Below are 17,484 nucleotides of genomic sequence, written 5' to 3' on the forward strand. Positions count from 1 at the left end.
CTTAGCATCTAGCACAGTGTTTGTCCATAGTAAATTCTTTTCAGATATGTTCAGAGATTAAGATACAGATTGACGTTAGATGGTACTTTTATTTCACCCACCCATGATTGTGTCACCCCCTCAAGGATGCTTTTTTCTTGGTCCTTTCACTAATGGGAATTTAGAAAACCCTTTAAGCATTCTGCAGCCACATTCTTCTCTGACTTCTGCCTTATGCCCTGGGACTTGAAGTTCAAATCTAAAGGAAGGTGCTCCACTGCTGCTCAGTGGTGCAGGGCAGCCTCAAGGCTGTCCTGGGAGATAGATGATCTGATCTCGAAGCAATCAGTCAACAGGTCAGTATCTCAGGGAGTGGTAATCAGTATCAGGTTGGGATTTGATCACCAGGAAGTTTCTCACTAAGTGGTTTTCCAGGTTTGGGGGCACCCAGTAAGGGACTGGGATCTGTCACCTTTCAGGGCTTCTAGTTCCCTTCTTCCTGCTCTGTTCTCGCTTATGGACTGGGTTGTCTCTAGTAGGTAGTCTGGGGTGCATGTAAGATTAGTAGTTGGATATTGTGGAGAGGGAATTCCTTTAATCTTTTACGTCTAGGTTAGAAAGTCATAAGGAATTATAATTATCTATGGGCATGTATTATAAACAAGCAGATGAAGAAACCAATAAAGTTGCTTTTTTTATGGAAGAAAATTGTTAGGTTAGACTGCATGAAATCTCTGATATTTTACTGTTTCTGACACACACAAAAAGTGCACTTCATATCATTCAGCCTTATAGCTATGAACAGGAGGTTTCAGGTTTCTGTTTATTTGTTCATTTTTGAGCTTCTGGGTTGTAACTGCATCACACTGGACATTCAGAATGAAGAGGACAGGATGGGAGAGAGCTTTTGAATCAATTATCCCAGTATTTGATGCACATGGGTGAACGTGCCATGTGAATTCTTATGCCCAGCCTTTGGGTTGGTAAACAGGATTCATGGATATCTTCTTTGCCTTGTATTGCTAATGATCTGGTATTCGTTACTGACAGAAATAGAATGGTATTTCTTTGTGTTTTGTGGCACATTGCAGGGTCAGCCATCATGACTATGTGCATGGAGAGTCTCTGGGGTCTGCTGTGTGGTAACAGGAGTTGTGCCTGTCTTCTTTGTCCTTTCTTCCCTGGTACCTGGTATGCAGTGGGTACTCAGTTAATATGTGTTCAAGGAATTGAAGAACTGGACTCCGATCATCTGGTTAGTTTATTCTTCTCTGTGTGGTCAATAAACAGCCACCCCAGAGGAACACATTCCCTCCAGTTGCTTTGGAGTGGACTTCCTAATTTCACATCAGAAATATTCCTGCTTCTTAGTGATCACTCCTCCCAGAGTGGAAATTTCACTTCCATGAGCCACAAGGCCACCCATACTGTAAATCTGAGACTGCTTTCTATACCATTGTGTCTTGGGCTGGTTCCCCCACGATTCTTTCCAGATGTGGAGTGCTTTCAGGTAGTTTACCAGACTCTTTAATTCTGCATCCGCTGTCTGGTTTCACATTCCCTCAACCTCTGAGAAGGAGCATGCTAGTAGTGTCCCATATATTATATTCACGAATCCAGAAATTTTAGGTAACTAACAGATAGAACTCATTATTTCTGGATTCACTAGCTGACTGTTGGAACTCTTCATTGTACATGTGTCTTTTAAATCAGTTGCTTCACAATGCAATACTTTAGGTGTCTGTATGTGTATGCATAGTTTTATACTTCTGTTTGGGCTCTGAAATTAATTTATGGTCATGGAATATGCTCTTGCATCTCTTTTTAGCTTAGAGCTTATGATACATTGGTGAAACCTTGCTGAGAAGTGGCCACACGCATTTGCTTTCTCTCCCATTGACACGTACAACAAGTGGCTAGTGAGTGTGCATTAGACAGACTCTAATGTGTTTTTATGGCAGTATTTTAGCAATTTCTTCCCAACATGTAACTGCTATAAATTTGGTCTCACTTTTCTCCCTCACATTGTTGAAGTATGTTCAGAAAAACATATCATCCTAGTTTTTAGGTATGAAGCCCCTTTGGATTTACAGTCTACTTTATTCTATACGTTCTCCTAGCAAATTCATGTATGGCAAGTACAGAAATGCTGATCCTTTCATTCATTTGGATGCAACTATGTGTCCATTAAGTTTTCTCTTTTTAAAAAAAGGCACTAAAACATGCGTCTCCCCTCTTAAGCTGCCTTTCAGCAGGCTCAATCCTATACTGAATGTTTATTTGATAATTTGGTAAGTGATCGTTTGAATTTAAGCTTCCATCACGAAATGAAAAATGTGAGCAGAAAGGGGATTAGAATGTGAGATGCCCTAGCTCCTTACATTTGTGGAGCTCTTCTGTGGCTAACGTTCATTTTTTAAATAAGCACCCTTCGTGGTACCTTTTCAGAATATAGATGATAGAGGTGTGATTACTTTGGGAAAGACTGGAAAAGGGCAGTATTTATTGCAATGGCCACGAGATGGCAGACCTAAAATCCAAACTTCTCAAAGAGATTTACTTGAGGAATTATGTCTTTGAGGGTGCTTTAAAAGCCACCAGCTTCCCAAAGGAAGACTCCTACAAGTTATCCCAAATAGCTGTTCGTTTTGATGGCAGGCACAGCAAGGGAGAACAGCTTCAAGCTGAGGGGAATCTGCTTAGCCCTCCTCCCTATCAGATATGATGCCTTCCTGCTCCTTCTGGAAACCTAATTTTTGCTTGGCACACACAGATACACCACTATGTTTCCTTCCCCCAGTAAAGACAGCACGGCTTTTTTCCTTCCCCTGAATAGGAACCGTCACAAAGGAGCTGCTTCCACTAAACTTAATTTTTTGTATTTCTCTCTACAAGATCTGCTTTACAGAACCTTAATTCAATTTTCTTCAAATGTTGCATTAGCAAAATTCTGGAATGTGCCCCCTTCTGCTCATATTCCTCTTACAGCAATGACATGACAAGCTGTTTTGTTTTTCATTATAATTTAGCCTCTGGGAATATTCTATTCCATGTAAACATAAATAAAGGGAGGTTTGACTTAACACAAAAATTTCAATTAAGAGGGGAAATATTTAGTTCAAGGTACAGGAGGGCAATTGCTGCTCTGTGCAAAGACTTACTAACAAATTTTAGTAGCATTAAATGTACAGTAGAGGGAAAATTAAAATATATTGTCTTTTGGGAAATACATATATATATATGCATATATATACATTTATATATCTCACCAATAAGAAAAAAAGATAATTGATCAGATACCCTGAGCGCTAAACCTTGGACTTAGTGACCTATTTTCTGGCAGTTATTCATCTGCAACCAAAAAGTTAATATGATAAGGCAAGTGTCTTGACAGTAACTGATCATCCATGGACAATAGGTTTAGCAAAGTTCTGGCCCACAGTGAAGTCCAGATGTATTTGGTTTTCCTATTATCAATCATCAATAACCCTTCCGGGGAGTCTGGTTGGGTGTATTACACATAGAAAGCTACATTGGCAGAGTTAATCGGTCAACAGAGGCGCTTTCTCATCACTGAACGAGAATAATGGGAACAAATGAGAACTATAGCGAGCAATTACACACTAATGCCTGATGTGCTAGTGTATGCCTGGTGTGCCTGGTGAAGGGTCAGAGGCCCTTCATTTTACTTGCCCTCCCCGCCTTCCAAATTTACCATTTTTTTAAGGTTTTTGTTTTTTGGGTTTGTTTTAATGGAAGAAGTTTTGTTTTGAAGTTGTTTGACTTTGGTTAGATTTTGCACTTGACCTTGACTTTTAATAGGTCACCTTTCAAAACATGTTTCCATTTCTCATGTGGCATGAAATCATGTCTTGCCCACTTTCGTGTGGCCTTTCCTATCAGTCTGGACGGAATGATATTGAGCAGTTATTGACTAAATCAGAGCTGTCTGGCCTGGGATGCAACTCTTCTATGATGAACACACTGTGTCCACACTCAAGCTCTGTTTTCTCCTTTAAATTTGCAAAACAGACATCATCTCGTGAAAGTCAAATGTGCACCTACACAGAAACCAATTTCAGAGAGTCAGCCTTGAAACAAGAGACCCATTGGCATGTTTAGAATGTTTACTATAAAGGGGAGCCTGATAGAAAATAAGGCAAAACGAATCTCTGCATTTGGTGGTATCCATGTATGTAATAATAAGTAATTGCTAACATTTGTGTGGTTGTGTCAGACACTGAATAGAATCTTGACGTGCATTATCACATTTAATTCTCACAAAGATTTAAGAGATAATGACTGTCATCCTTCTTAGTTAAATTATGAGGAAATCTAAATTTCAGAGTCATTAAGTAACTTGCCAGGGTTATAGAAACAATAGATATTACTGAGATTCAAACCCAGGTATATTCAGTTCCAAAGCTCAGGCACTAAATTACTACCCTAATCAAGTACCTTAATCAAGTCTTAAGGACATGAGTAATATTTTATTTATGTAGATAAGTTTAAAAAAATCATAATAGACTAGAAATCAAAAGAAATAATTTCTTATCTCGTGTTTGTGTGTGTGGTACACAGTAATCAGTACGAACACACACACACACACACACACACACACACACACACACACACACATCTTCTACCAGGACTTGAGAAGGGCTCCTCCCATCCCTCATTGCCTTTTTATCAGTTCTCCCAAGGGATGGGAATGGAGAGAGCAATTTAGGATGGAGGCAGTAGCTCTTCCTAACACTCATCCTCATCTGCCCTCTTCCACATGGGAAAGTCAGTTGGCCTCAGACTCCTTGACACCCTTTGTAGCAGGATGACAAGAGGTGTGGGCATTTGCTATCTCAGGGTCCTGAAAATGCAGTGTTTCCACTCCAGAGCTTCCTGGCTTAGCCGCACTTGGCGGAACCCAAGGATGGCTCAGCTGCCTACTTAGGTCATGCCCTGAGTAAGTAGTGGGGTAAAAGCTGGTGCATGGAGCAAAGAGCTTCCACAAGACTTTGTGGCCCCTGTGTTAGGAAATTCCAGTCGTGTGCTATTAGGTTTCAAAGACAAAATTCTCCATAATTGGAGTAAACTATTTCTTGAGGTCAGTTTTTGGTGGGCGACAGAGAGCAAACCGCATTAAGGAGTCTGGGCTGCCAAAGCCTGGCCTTTACAAATCTAGTCTGTTCTTTGTCCTTGCTGGAACTTGTGGTTGTTCAAATACATCTCACCCTGTGGGCCCCACCTTATGTGAGCAGCTTTGCTTTCTGCGTGGGTCCTTCTGCATACACAATACATCATTCTGCTGGTGGGTAGTGTTGATATTAATTGATATCAGAAGACTTTCCTTTCTCAAGATGTGTTTTAAAAATTTTGCTTTTAAAATTGAAGCAAATGAGCATCTCTCTCTCCAGGGTTGATCACAGCAAACATCCACCCATCCTCACCCCAGGGGTGAGAGAGAGGCTGTTTTGAACAGGATCTTTCGTCACCGTCTGTCTTAAGTCACCTCCTACTGAACTTACGGTTGAAGATTCAGGGTCATGAGGGAAAGAAAACAGTAATTAACTGGGAAAAGTTGATTGAGCGGAATTTTTTTTCCCACAGTATGATTAGAACATGACTGCGGGCTGAGCACCATACATAATGTAGGTTCTCCCTTGCATGTCATTATCCAAACATTTCTTAATGGAATGCATTTTTTTAAGCATCTGCTTTTGTAATTGAATGTGTTCCTGAAGATGGGTCAGCTCACTAAAACAAGAGTCTGCAAGGAAAAAAAATGTGTTAATACTTCTCCCCCCAACCCAATTTATAAAATTCCTAATTGGTCTGCCTCATTTACAACTCCTAAAATTAATTTTGGACCCTCTCTCAAAGCTCAAGTCATCATTAATAGAGCGACAGCAACAGGGAGTGAAATAGAAATGTTTATAAAGCTCCCTTTTAAATTGACTGTGATAAGTGATGTAGTGATGTATTACCATCAGAGGATTCTGGAGCTTTCTTTGTGAAGGTTAGCCACAGGCAACACTCAAAAGAAGGCATTTATCTTGGTGGGAGACGCCCTTCAGTCTTCTTTTGTTTTATTCCATTGAGGGTTTTTTTTTTTTTTCAGGGTGGCTCAAACCATTTTTTTGGTGTTTTATTAGCTGTATCTTGACTACCTCCTACAAACTGAGTGACAGCATAGGGTTATTAAATGTGTTCTTGCACATATTTTTATCCATTGTTAACCCTGACTAAATGTGTGTGAGGGCACAGAAGTCCCCCCTCTTTTTAGTTCATTGTTGCCCATATTTGTTAAAGAAATTATTCCCCCTGACGTTTGTTTAGGCTGCACTTTGATAAAATGCTGTCTATGGTCCACTCTCTTAGCTTGGCATTCAGCAGACTCTTATAGATTTATTTCTCTTTGCATTATCTTATCTTCCTTTCTAGCTTACTTGGGCTTCCTTTTCATATTTTAAGCTACATTTTGGGGCATAGACAGATCACCTTAGTAATTGTATACTGAAGCATTGCAGTGTTCTAAAGATAATTTTGCAAGCCTTTGGCATATACTTAACCCCACTAACTATCTAAAGATGAGGAAATATGTTCTTTTCGTGTTGTCTGTGAACAGAAAGGACAGATTAACGGCTGAAGGTGATTTCAGACTTATAGAAACTTGCTTCAGGTTGATGGGACTGTAACAATTTCTGAAGCAATGTAAATCTGGCCTTGAATCTAGATAATTCACTTTATGGGGAAAATAATGAGGATTTTTCTTTGTGTTTCCAGTTTATATCCAAATGTCTTTTCACAGGTACATGCTTTATACTTAAGCATATTTTTTAAACATGTAGATGTAAAAGGGCATTAGAAATGCAAATATTTCAGTTTTCCCAGACTTTGAAAGACTGAATCAAAATTCCCTGTTGGAAAAAAAAAAAAGTGGTAACATTTAAGCTTCCTAATTTATTACAATGTTTGCCATTTTCTCAAAACAGGCCTCTGTGTGTTTTCAGTAAAGTATTTGCCATTCAGTGCTTTAAGTAGATGTATTAGGAAATTGCCTTATGGGAATTGCAAAAAGTGTAGAATCTGATATAGGGCTGGCAGATGAAATTAATCTTTAAAAAATGTATGTTCAGTATCCCTTACTCTCAAAAAGCCCCTGACTTCTAAAGCAGGGATAATGAAAACCCATAACTTTGCAGAATTAGCTCACAGCGATTTAAATTACTAGTTGAAATGTGTCAGCTTGATAAAGAATTATTTGAAACTCATTTTATAAAGCTTATTGCTTAAAAAAAACCACAAATGCAATGGTTCTATCAGCCTAGAATTAAGAGTTTTCTTTGCCTGGCTTCCCTGTAAAAGTAAGAAGTGGCCAAATATAGCCTTAACATATTCAGAACATCTTTCCAGATATCCTAAAGTGTGAAATGGTCACATTTTTCTAGTTTTATATACTTTTATTTTCTACCAATTACCCTTTGACTTAGACTAGAATTATTGAATGTAGATTTTAATCAAGTTATTTTAAGAGAAATTATCATTAGTTTATGATCAATATTTAAAGGAGGGTATATATATATACACACACACACACATATATAATCCTTGTTATACTAATTTTGTTCAGAGTTCCGTGATTATATAATACTAGCATTTATAAAACAGATTTGTTAGCCAGAAGCAAACAAAACAAAATTTAAAAAGTAAGGAAAATGTTACAAGGAACAAAATGGGTTATTCTGTATCAATTTAACATTGATGAGTAGTGGTTTAAATGTACTTTTTAAAAAATGATTTTAAATATATGTAGAGGTTTAACAATTAATAATAATAGGATTTGGGACTATAGTAATAACATCTGTAGAGAATTAGGAATTGATACGTGTTTTATGATCAACAGTTTTCTGATCAACAGATTAGAAATTAATTTGTTGGGAATTTTAATGATATTACAAGAGGATACATAAGTGTTAAGTCATGAAAAGCTTAAATTATAGAATTATTGGGCAAAAGGAGTTTAGAAGTGTCCTTCTTTAGGTTGGTAATGACTTTTAACAGTTATTAAAGCTGTATAATTCTAAATTTTGACCTGGAAGAGGAAAATGTGTTGAAAAGGACCATAGGACATAGGGATATAAAAGTGGACACAGGGAACCTACTTAGGCAATGATTACAATTGCCCACATGGGAGATGATGTAGATTGTACGAGACGTGTATAATGTGAAAGTATGTGTGTGTGCACTTACCTGTGTATAAAGAGTGAGAGGGACAGAGAGAACATAATGAATACCTCGATGGGAAAATGAACAAATTTCACATATGCCAGGTATTAGAGGCATGCACCTGCAGTTTATTTGATGACTGAAAAGTTTCATTTACAATTTTTTAATATTTACTCTGATGATATTTTGTGAGAAAGAAGAAGACCACATGAAGGTATAGGCAGAAAAAAAAGCAAAAACCAGCCTATCTATTTCACCACCATGAGATAATGACTATTAGCATTTTGGTGTCTTTCCTTCCCATTTTTTTCTATGAATATAGTTTTATGTATGGGAGATCTTATTGTATATACACATGCACATCAAGAAATGTGAGGATTCTGAGATTTTTCCCTAGTGGCATGCTAATGGGTTAGCCTGCCTCAGTTTCATGGATGGAGGTAGATGACCAGAGACTCTGAGGTCAGAAACAAAGGACTTCTTCACTGCTCAGGGTGCAGAGAGCAGTGTCAGCATATTTATGTCAATTCTCCTTTCCTCAAGTCCCATGGAGGCAAGGCAGAGGAGTCCAGTGAATAGCTGAACCTACAATGGGTTGCATTACAAGAGAAGAACCCTGAGCTTACAGAATGGCATTAACGTGCCTGCCCTTTGCTCTGGATGGAGATGCTATTATATGAGGGCAGTAAGCATGTCTACTCTTTGATCCTAAGGGAGAAACTACCTCTGTCTTCCAAGGCTATTTACTATACAAACATTCTAGAAAGATTGTGAGAAAAGAAGGTAGTGCCTTTGCTTGTAACATGTGCAGAAACATGAGACACATGGAGAATTGTCTCTTAACAAATAAATGTTTTCACAGATCTTTTTTCATTGGCATTTTAAATGTTGCATATAGCTGTAAAGAGTGAAATGTTGAGGGGCCCCTGGGTGGCTCAGTCAGTTAAGTGTCCGACTTCGGCTCAGGTCACGAGCTCAGAGTCCTGGGATTGAGAGCAAGCCCCACGCCCGCAGGAGCTCCGTGCTCAGTGGGGAGTCTGCTTCTCCCTCTCTCTCTGCCCCTCCCCCCACTCTTGCAGGCACATGCACACTTGCTCTCTCTCTCTCACAAATAAATAAAATCTTTTTAAAAGAAAGAATGAAGTGTGGAGATGCAGCATTATTTATGATCAATCCCCAATTTCCATACTAATGATTTCTTAGGTTGTTTCCATTAAAAAAGCTTCACATGGACATTTCAATTTGGGGCAGAGTGGGGTAAAATATTGCAGCCACCTTAGCTGTGTGGTAGTTAGGTAGCGAATGGGCTCTCCCTGAGTTGAAGGCTGTGCAGCCTCTTCAGCTTGGCTTTATGTACAAATATGCATGAGCTGTGAATGGTAAGCATGTCTATTGTCTCAAGATGTTATCCAGAAGGAGACAGGGTATGTGAAGCTAGATTTGAATGCTGCTGTTGATAGTCCAGCCTGCACTGGTTTTCTTCTGGAGAGTGGACATATTCCCTGACATTTCTGCTGCTCATATGTCTGACTGAGCCTCCAACAGAAGCTCCTACTGCCTGCCATTAGCAGGGCCCGGAAAAGTCCATACAAATCCCTGCAGTGAAAAGGGGGAAAATCTGAGATCCAAATAATGACCATCTTGTTCAAACATCTGGAGGGGGCCTGGTCTGGAGGGGGCCTGGTCTGGGAATTAAAGAAAGACAAAACAGGATCATGACCAGGTTTTAGTCCTGGGACTTGTATGCAAAGAAAATACTCAATACAGAGACTTTCCCAGGACTCTGAGGTCTTATAAGGTATCTAGAATGTGGCAGAAGTGACGCAGATTGGGACAAGACTTCCTTAATGTAAAGAAGAACTAAATGAAAGACACCAGGAGAGCCATTTTCTAGTTAGAAATAGTCCCCCCAGGGCGCCTGGGTGGCTCAGTCATTAAGCGTCTGCCTTAGGCTCAGGGCATGATCCCGGAGTCCTGGGATCGGGCCCCACATCGGGCTCCCTGCTCCGCTGGGAGCCTGCTTCTTCCTCTCCCACTCCCCCTGCTGTGTTCCCTCTCTCACTGGCTGTCTCTCTCTCTGTCAAATAAATAAATAAAATCGTAAAAAAAAAAAAAAATAGTCCCCCAAAATCCCATGTTGAAATTTGTGATAGATGTTGCCAGAAAATTGAACTGTAAAATGGAAGGAATTCTAATACTATTTTGAGTAAGCAATAATCAGAGATTAAGGAGTCAAAGTATTGTAATTTTTTTTTTAGAGGGTGAAAAGGGGCAGGGGGAGAGGATCTCAAACAGGCTTCACACCCAGCATGGAGCCCTGCCTGGTGCTCAATTTCACAACCCTGATATCATGACCTGAGCCTAAATTAAGAGTCAGCCATCCAACTGAGTAAGCCACCCAGGTGCCCCAAAATTTATAATGTTTTTAAAGATTACTTTGTGTTTTGTTCTAGGGAGACCAGTGAGCTACAGAAGTAGATGCTGGTGGTTGGGAGAAGTTTGGTAGCAGTAGATCAGTTTAGATAAGGAATGTCTTTTGGGCACCTGGTTGACTCAGTCGGTTAAGTGTCTGCCTTTGGCTCAGGTCATGATCCCGGGGTCCTCGGATCGAGTCCTACATTGGGCTCCCTGCTCACTGGGGAGTCGGCTTCTCCCTCCACTCTTCCCCCTGCTCATTCTCTCTCTCTCTCTCTCTCTCTCTCTCTCTCAAAAATAAATAAATAAGTAAATAATCTTTTAAAAATGTTTAGATAAGGAATGTCTTTTGGAGTAAAACCTACTCAAGTTGTTGATGGGGTGTCTCTGGGAAGAGAAGAAAGGGAAGGAATCAAGGATGATTTCTAGGTTTGGGGCTTTGGCTACTCAGTATATGGTGGTATAATGACTAGATAAGGAAGACTGAGGAAGGAATGGTTTTTGGTGGAATAGCAGGAAAGCATCATTAACTACATTGAAAATGGAAAGGACTATCCCACTAAATATCTCTGCCTGCCTTCAAAAGAAAATCTTGCATAAAAAAATGATATTGATATTTAAATTGTTGCCCAGTTTTGTTGGGTTGTCTTGGAGTACCTAGAACTTTACTTGGCAAATGGGTGAATGTGTGGATGGATGGATGGATGGATGGATGGATGGATGGATGGATGGATAGATGGTTGGATGGATGGACAAAGTGTCCTAGAAGTGAATGCACAGATTGACTCCCTGCATTTCTACTTTGCAGCTTTGTCTATGAAACCAAAGAAAGATGGCTTCTTCAGAGGAAGCAGTGTATGGGTCTCAGGGATTCTGACCCAAACTACTTTGTCCATTGTGAGAATCCAAGAGTTAGTTTGTTTTAAATATTGTCCGTAATTCCTTCCCATTAAGGCAATGCTCTATGGTTCATTTCAGCTATAAATGACAATTGTTGTTGTTTTTTTACATTTTATAAAAATGATCACAATATTCTTTATTTTACCAGACAGGAAGCGCTGCTTGCGGCAATCAGTGAAAAAGATGCAAATATTGCCTTGCTGGAATTGTCTGCTTCCAAAAAGAAAAAGACGCAGGAAGAAGTTATGGCCCTCAAGCGGGAAAAAGATCGACTCGTGCATCAGTTAAAGCAGCAGGTGGGGCCTCCTGCACGAAAGGTGTGTTTTGCTGGTTTGGGGGCCTTGGGTGCTTTCTCTGGGTTTAGCCACTCTTCATTCTCCCATGTCCATCGTGCCGGCTCAAGCAGCTAAAACCAGGTAGGAATGAAATGGCCCAAGTTGTTGCTGGAACATCATTTTACCGCTTTTCTGTGTTTATGTGCATGTGCCTGAGCTTGTGTGGTTTGCAGCCAGCGCTGTTTTCCTTTCTTTTATATTCACATCATCTCCACAGAAGTAGTTCTCAGTCTCTTCCTTCCAGTGGACTTTGTATGACTTCTGGCTAAATCTTAAAAACTATGAATTAAATTCTGGGCACCTTCTTTCCCATTGGACTGGTTACCTTCTGTCTTGCTCACTTTCTGGGGCCCATCAGTAACTCTCCTCATCCAGTTCTTTAGATTTCTTTCTCTCCATACTTCCAACCTTGGTTCTTCAACTAGTTCCTTTAGGACCTTTCGACTAAGGAACATCTCCCAGCCCCTAACACTGCCAGACTATGCTTTGAGACCTCCCCAGCCATTATTTAGCTAAACATTCTTTTTATCACCTATTTACTCAATTATCCATCTTTTTCTCCTCTCTAGGCCACTGTATTTCTTCTGAGGGAAAAGAAAGGAGGGAAAAAGGAAGGAGGGGCAAAGTCCTAACTTGTACAGAAAGCAGTTCTTTTCTTTTTAGTGGGTTTTCTGGAAGTGACTTGAATGGAAATTACACCTGAAGCATATTGCAAAATCATTCCTGAAATCTTCAGACATTATTTCTTCTCCATATATAACTTGGAGGCTTTGGGAAGCAGTGGTTAAAGATACTCACTTGGATTCTAGCTTTATTATGAAACCAGCTCAGCAAATATTATGGCTCAATGGTCTATGGTCTCACAAGGTGGCTGTCACATCTTACCTTGGGTCACATGTGGCTCTGAAGCTTTCTAAATGCCAGAGGGTACCACATGGAGTGTGTCCACATCAATTTCAGCCCCCAGGACTGGTTCTCTGCCTGCTAGGGTGATCTGGGCATAGAGCGCAAGGTGAGTGGAAGGGAAGCCCAAAGAAATAAGCCCTTTCCCTTCACAATTGGGCCAATTCTTTCCCTCCTCAGGAAGGAAAAGGCATCCTTTGGCCCTGAAGCAGAGTCCATTTCTCATAGGGCTGCCTTGCTGAGAGACAGAGACCACTGCCACGCCTGGGTGCCCTCTCCTGCAGAGGGAGGGTCCCAGTCACTGCCAGACATTGGGGTCATTTCACAGAGCAGCATGCCTCGCTAGTGCTGGCCCTGGGGATTGGGGACTGCTTACATCTGACCTCTTTGTTTGGGGCTGTGCATCTTCTATACTGGGTTTCCACCCACTCGACCACAGAAAGTGAAGACAAGCCCCCTACTTTGCTTTCTCGTAGCTCCTTCCCTGTGAGCCCTGTGCCCTCCCCTCCTGCACCTAACCATTGTAGCTTTCTCCCACAGGTATATAGACCTAGGAAACAGCCCCTGAGCTCGAATATACCATGCACTTGTGATGCTGGCTACAGCCCAGATATTACGGCCAAGTACCACGGGTCCAGCTACGATGCATACATGATCCAAAGGTCTCAGGTCAGTCAGTAGCTAAGGAGACACTTGCCCCCACCAGGGGGGTGGGGGTGCATAACAGCTACATCCTGCCTTGCCCTTTACCTCTTTTAATGATTTCCAGTACTTGGTGGCCAAAAATCCTGAGACCATAGATGACAGCATTATATCTTGATTTGTAATGTGATTTCATTTATTATGTATTTGCCAAGGGTTCCAGACTTTGTGGCTACCCTATGGGGCCAGCTCTTCTGAAATGGCCTAGCATTGCTGCAAAGCCAAGACTGCCAGAGGCCTTACTGTCAGGCATAGTGGATTATGTTTTTCTTTTCTGTCTCTTAGATACCTTGCTCCCCAAATCTCCCTCTACTTTTCCCAATAAAGAATTTTTTTAAGGTTGTTTTTTTCTTTCTCAACATCATGAAAATGTACTCCTGGATTCCAGGAAGGATTGAGTGTAGCCCTTCAATTTGCTCCTGGGAAACTGCACAAAGCCTTCATTATTCACGACAGGCTTGGTTTTGGGTATCATGGGGCACATTTGGGAAACCCCAGCCATGCACAGTTAGGCTTCCGCCTGAACTAAGGCAGGGTCTGAAGGGCTATTGTAGAAAAAAAAGGCAGCAAACGAGAAGGATGGGCTCCTTGATGATTTAGGTTTGAAATCCTTCCCCACGCCCTGTAGGCAACAGAGGGGGAAAAAAAGAAGCACATGAACTGATGTACCCTTGTTGTAAATGATACGATTCTAAGGATAATGATTAATTGGCTTATAAAAGCACTCCCTTTTTATTGAGTGTTTGCTCTGTCCCAGGATGTGTATCCAGTGTCCCTCAGGGACTTTGTCCCCTGGTCCTCACAGCAGCCCTGTGGTGTGGGTGATAGGATTGCCTCCCTTTTCCAGGGGGCATAACTGAGACTCAGAGCATGGAATAACCAGCCTAAAACACACAGCTTGTAAGCAATAGAGCCTGGGTTTTGGATAGGCCACCTGAGTCCACACATACCCCACCAAGTTCAGAAAGGAATTCAGAGTGACAAGCAGAAGGGTATTCCAGAACCTGTGAGGTCCCCTTATCTGTGTAAGCTTGAAGTACATGCCATTTAAGAATGTTCTCTGGCTATTCATAAGGGGTGGGTTCTGCCTAGAGCTCTTAGGCTTAAGCTATTTGATCATGTCAATAATTCCTAATACTGCTGAGTTCTCACCACATGCCAGGCATGGGTGTAAAGGTTTTACATACACAGACTCATCAACTCCCAACAAAACTGAAGGGGTGATGCTCTTATAGGAGAAGGAACCAGAGGTCCAGAGAGGTTGGGTGCCTTGTTCAGGCTTCACAGTTGGACATTGCATGATGCTTGAAAAGACCTTTTCCACACAACCATAACCGTACTTTGCAGATGACATCTAGAGTTGGACTGCTTAGGGTTACTCTTGTTTGAGTACTTGTTAGCTGTGTGATCATGGGCAAAATACTAAACCTCCATAAACCTCAGTTTCCTTGTCTGTAAATTGGGATAATAATCTAATTCAAAGTGTTGCAAGTATAATGTATATAAAGAGCTTTGCATATAATAGGTGGTGTATATTTGTGAGCTGCTACTACTACTACTACTACTACCACTACTACTACTACTACCATTACTAATTGATTTTATCACCACCAACCCTTAAAGGTGGTTTGATTTTGATTTCATTGCTGATATTTTTCACAAGCCTGGGAGTCCGAACTTGTTGAGAACACACTCGTGAACTGTGGGAGAAAGAGCAGACAGACATTAGTACCTAAGTCTTCCTGGTTCTCCCTCCCTTAAAGCCCAAGCACTTGGAGAGCAGTGATCAGTCAATAACTGTGGACCCCAGCACCAGTGTGCACTGAAGAGGCTCATAGTGCTTATTAAATTTGCTTGTTTGTGTTTGCAGTCACATAGAGTCAATCAGAGAGGGTGCCCTGGGGAGAGCGAGTCCTAGACCCCAGCTGTCATCACCTGCATGAGTGACTTGGGAGGGCAGAGCTCTTTCAGGTGGGTAGGCCAATGAGAGGGGAAGGCCTGGGTCTGGGTGTTCATCTGCTCAATGTTCTGTGAGGATACTGAAGCAGACTGGCTCATGAGAGAGGCCACCCTCTGCAAGCTGCCTTCCGTTCAGCTCATCTCATGCAGGTCTTTCTGCTGCCCATGACATTTCCTGTGACTGAACATCAGTAGCTTGTTCAACAATCCCCATAGTTATTGCACTTTGCCAGGAACATAGTAGGCACGCAATAAATATTTATTTTGTGAATGAATGCATGATTACCACATGCCAGGCTCTATGCCAAGCACTTTATGTATACATAAGTTCACAAACATTATCTCACTTTTCCCTCATAATCAACCAGCCAACATATTGGATATCTGCCATGTGCCAGGCTCTCTGCCAGGTCCTGGGGATTCACCCATAACAGATATTTTATTTGCCACAATGAGGAGAGCATCATTCTTATTTTTAAGTTGCTCAGACCAAGGCTCTAAGAGACTACATGATGCAACTACCATACCTGTACATACCACCCAACCCTGGAAGTGCAGGGTTGGGCTCCTGAGATGTAGGAGTGTTGATACTTTGCTCTTAGCTAGGCTAAGTACTGCATCCTTCAAGCAATAGCGTGAGCCGTGGATTAGCCCCCGCACTTCACAGATGTTGTTGGGGGAATCAAGTTCCACTGCCTCAGCCTATGGCTCCTCAGCTGCCCAGGGCACAAGGGTGAGAAGGCATGGGTAGCTTAGTGAGGCCAAGTTCCATGTTGGAATTCAACTCAACAATATTCATTGAGTGCCTTCCCTGCATTAGGGAAGGCTAGGCATTTTAGGAATACATCAGTGACCAAATAGATAAAGACCCCTTCCTAGTGGAGCTTATATTTTAATGGTTGGGATGGGGGGGTGGGAAAAAGGCGATAAACCGGAATATAATAAATAAGCAAATCACATGGTAAGAAAAGAACAATGTAGACCAGTATAAGGGAGAACAGGAGTGTCAGGGAAGAATTGAGGACATGGTAAAAATGTAAAATAGGGTAGACAAATGGGCCTCATTGGAAAGGAAACACTTGAGCAAAGACTTGAAGGAGGTGAGAGAGGGAGAGCCCTTTAGATATCCAGGGGAAGAGTGTTTTGGCAGAGGGAATCGCCAGTGCAAAGCCCTAAGGCAGGAACATGCTGGTGTGTTTGAGGAAGAACAGGGAAACCAGTATGACTGAATTAGAGTAGGCAAGGAGGTGAAGAAGTGAGCTGTCAGAGAAGTAATGGGGTGGGGATAGGATGTGTAGGACTCTTGTGCAGGATCTGCTGAGAGTTGTACATTCTGGAGCAGAAGTTCTCTGCAGTTAGGAAACAAAATACATTAGCCGTGCAAACTCAGAGCAGGGAGGGCTCTCAGGTACCACTCAGAGTGCCCTGTCCAAGACTGCCCTACTTGAGCCCTCTCTCCAGATCCCCGGCCTTCAGCTTCTAAGGAGCCCAGTGCTTAGCTTGCATTTGTAAAAAGCATTGCCACTTCCACTGGAGCCATGAAGAACTAATACCAGAACTTGCTTGTCATGGCTAGTGAGATTTTTGAGTGGGAACAGAGCCCTTTGACAAAATACCCTCCTTGACTATCTGGCAATCTCAGTACCATACCACTGGAGTCTAGATCCTGTACTCTCCTTGCTGTAAGGAGACAGGCAGGTGGTCATTAATGGCCACCACCATGCCATTGGCCTGCTCTGGGTGATGGCTGTGCCTAGGGGAAGTGCAGCCTGCCCCCTAGCCAAGGCAGATTCTCAGACCTCAGTGGGCAGAAGCTTGATCTTTTCTAAAGATAAATCTCATGATACACATAGCACTCTCCAGCCCTTACTGCTGAAAAATCTTCCCTGGCTTCCTTTAGTGGTGCGCTAAAGACAAATTCAGACCAGTGTGAGGTCTGCCGTGTACATGTGCAATGCCCTCTGCCTGGAATACATTTCCCTCTTTCCTCACCTAGTTAATGCCCATTCACCCATTCAATCTCAATCCAACATTACTTTTTTCAGGGAAGCTTTCTGGGACTTTCTCA

General features: G+C 41.7%; 1 protein-coding gene across 2 annotated transcripts in view; it reads left to right on the forward strand.

Annotated features, from left to right (window-relative positions):
- ERC2 (ELKS/RAB6-interacting/CAST family member 2) overlaps positions 1-17,484 on the forward strand; it is an 858,173-nt gene that overhangs the window by 629,089 nt on the left and 211,600 nt on the right. For both annotated transcript variants that reach the window (XM_087866956.1, XM_087866957.1), the window contains 2 exons: positions 11,666-11,813; positions 13,296-13,424. In XM_087866956.1, the coding sequence (XP_087723082.1) occupies positions 11,666-11,813; positions 13,296-13,424 (277 nt within the window). The remainder of the gene's footprint in view (positions 1-11,665; positions 11,814-13,295; positions 13,425-17,484) is intronic.

This window comes from Ursus americanus, chromosome 14 (genome assembly GCF_024610735.1).
Source record: "Ursus americanus isolate L20-20 chromosome 14, mUrsAme1.1.p, whole genome shotgun sequence".
In the NCBI taxonomy this organism is placed as follows: Eukaryota; Metazoa; Chordata; class Mammalia; order Carnivora; family Ursidae; genus Ursus; species Ursus americanus.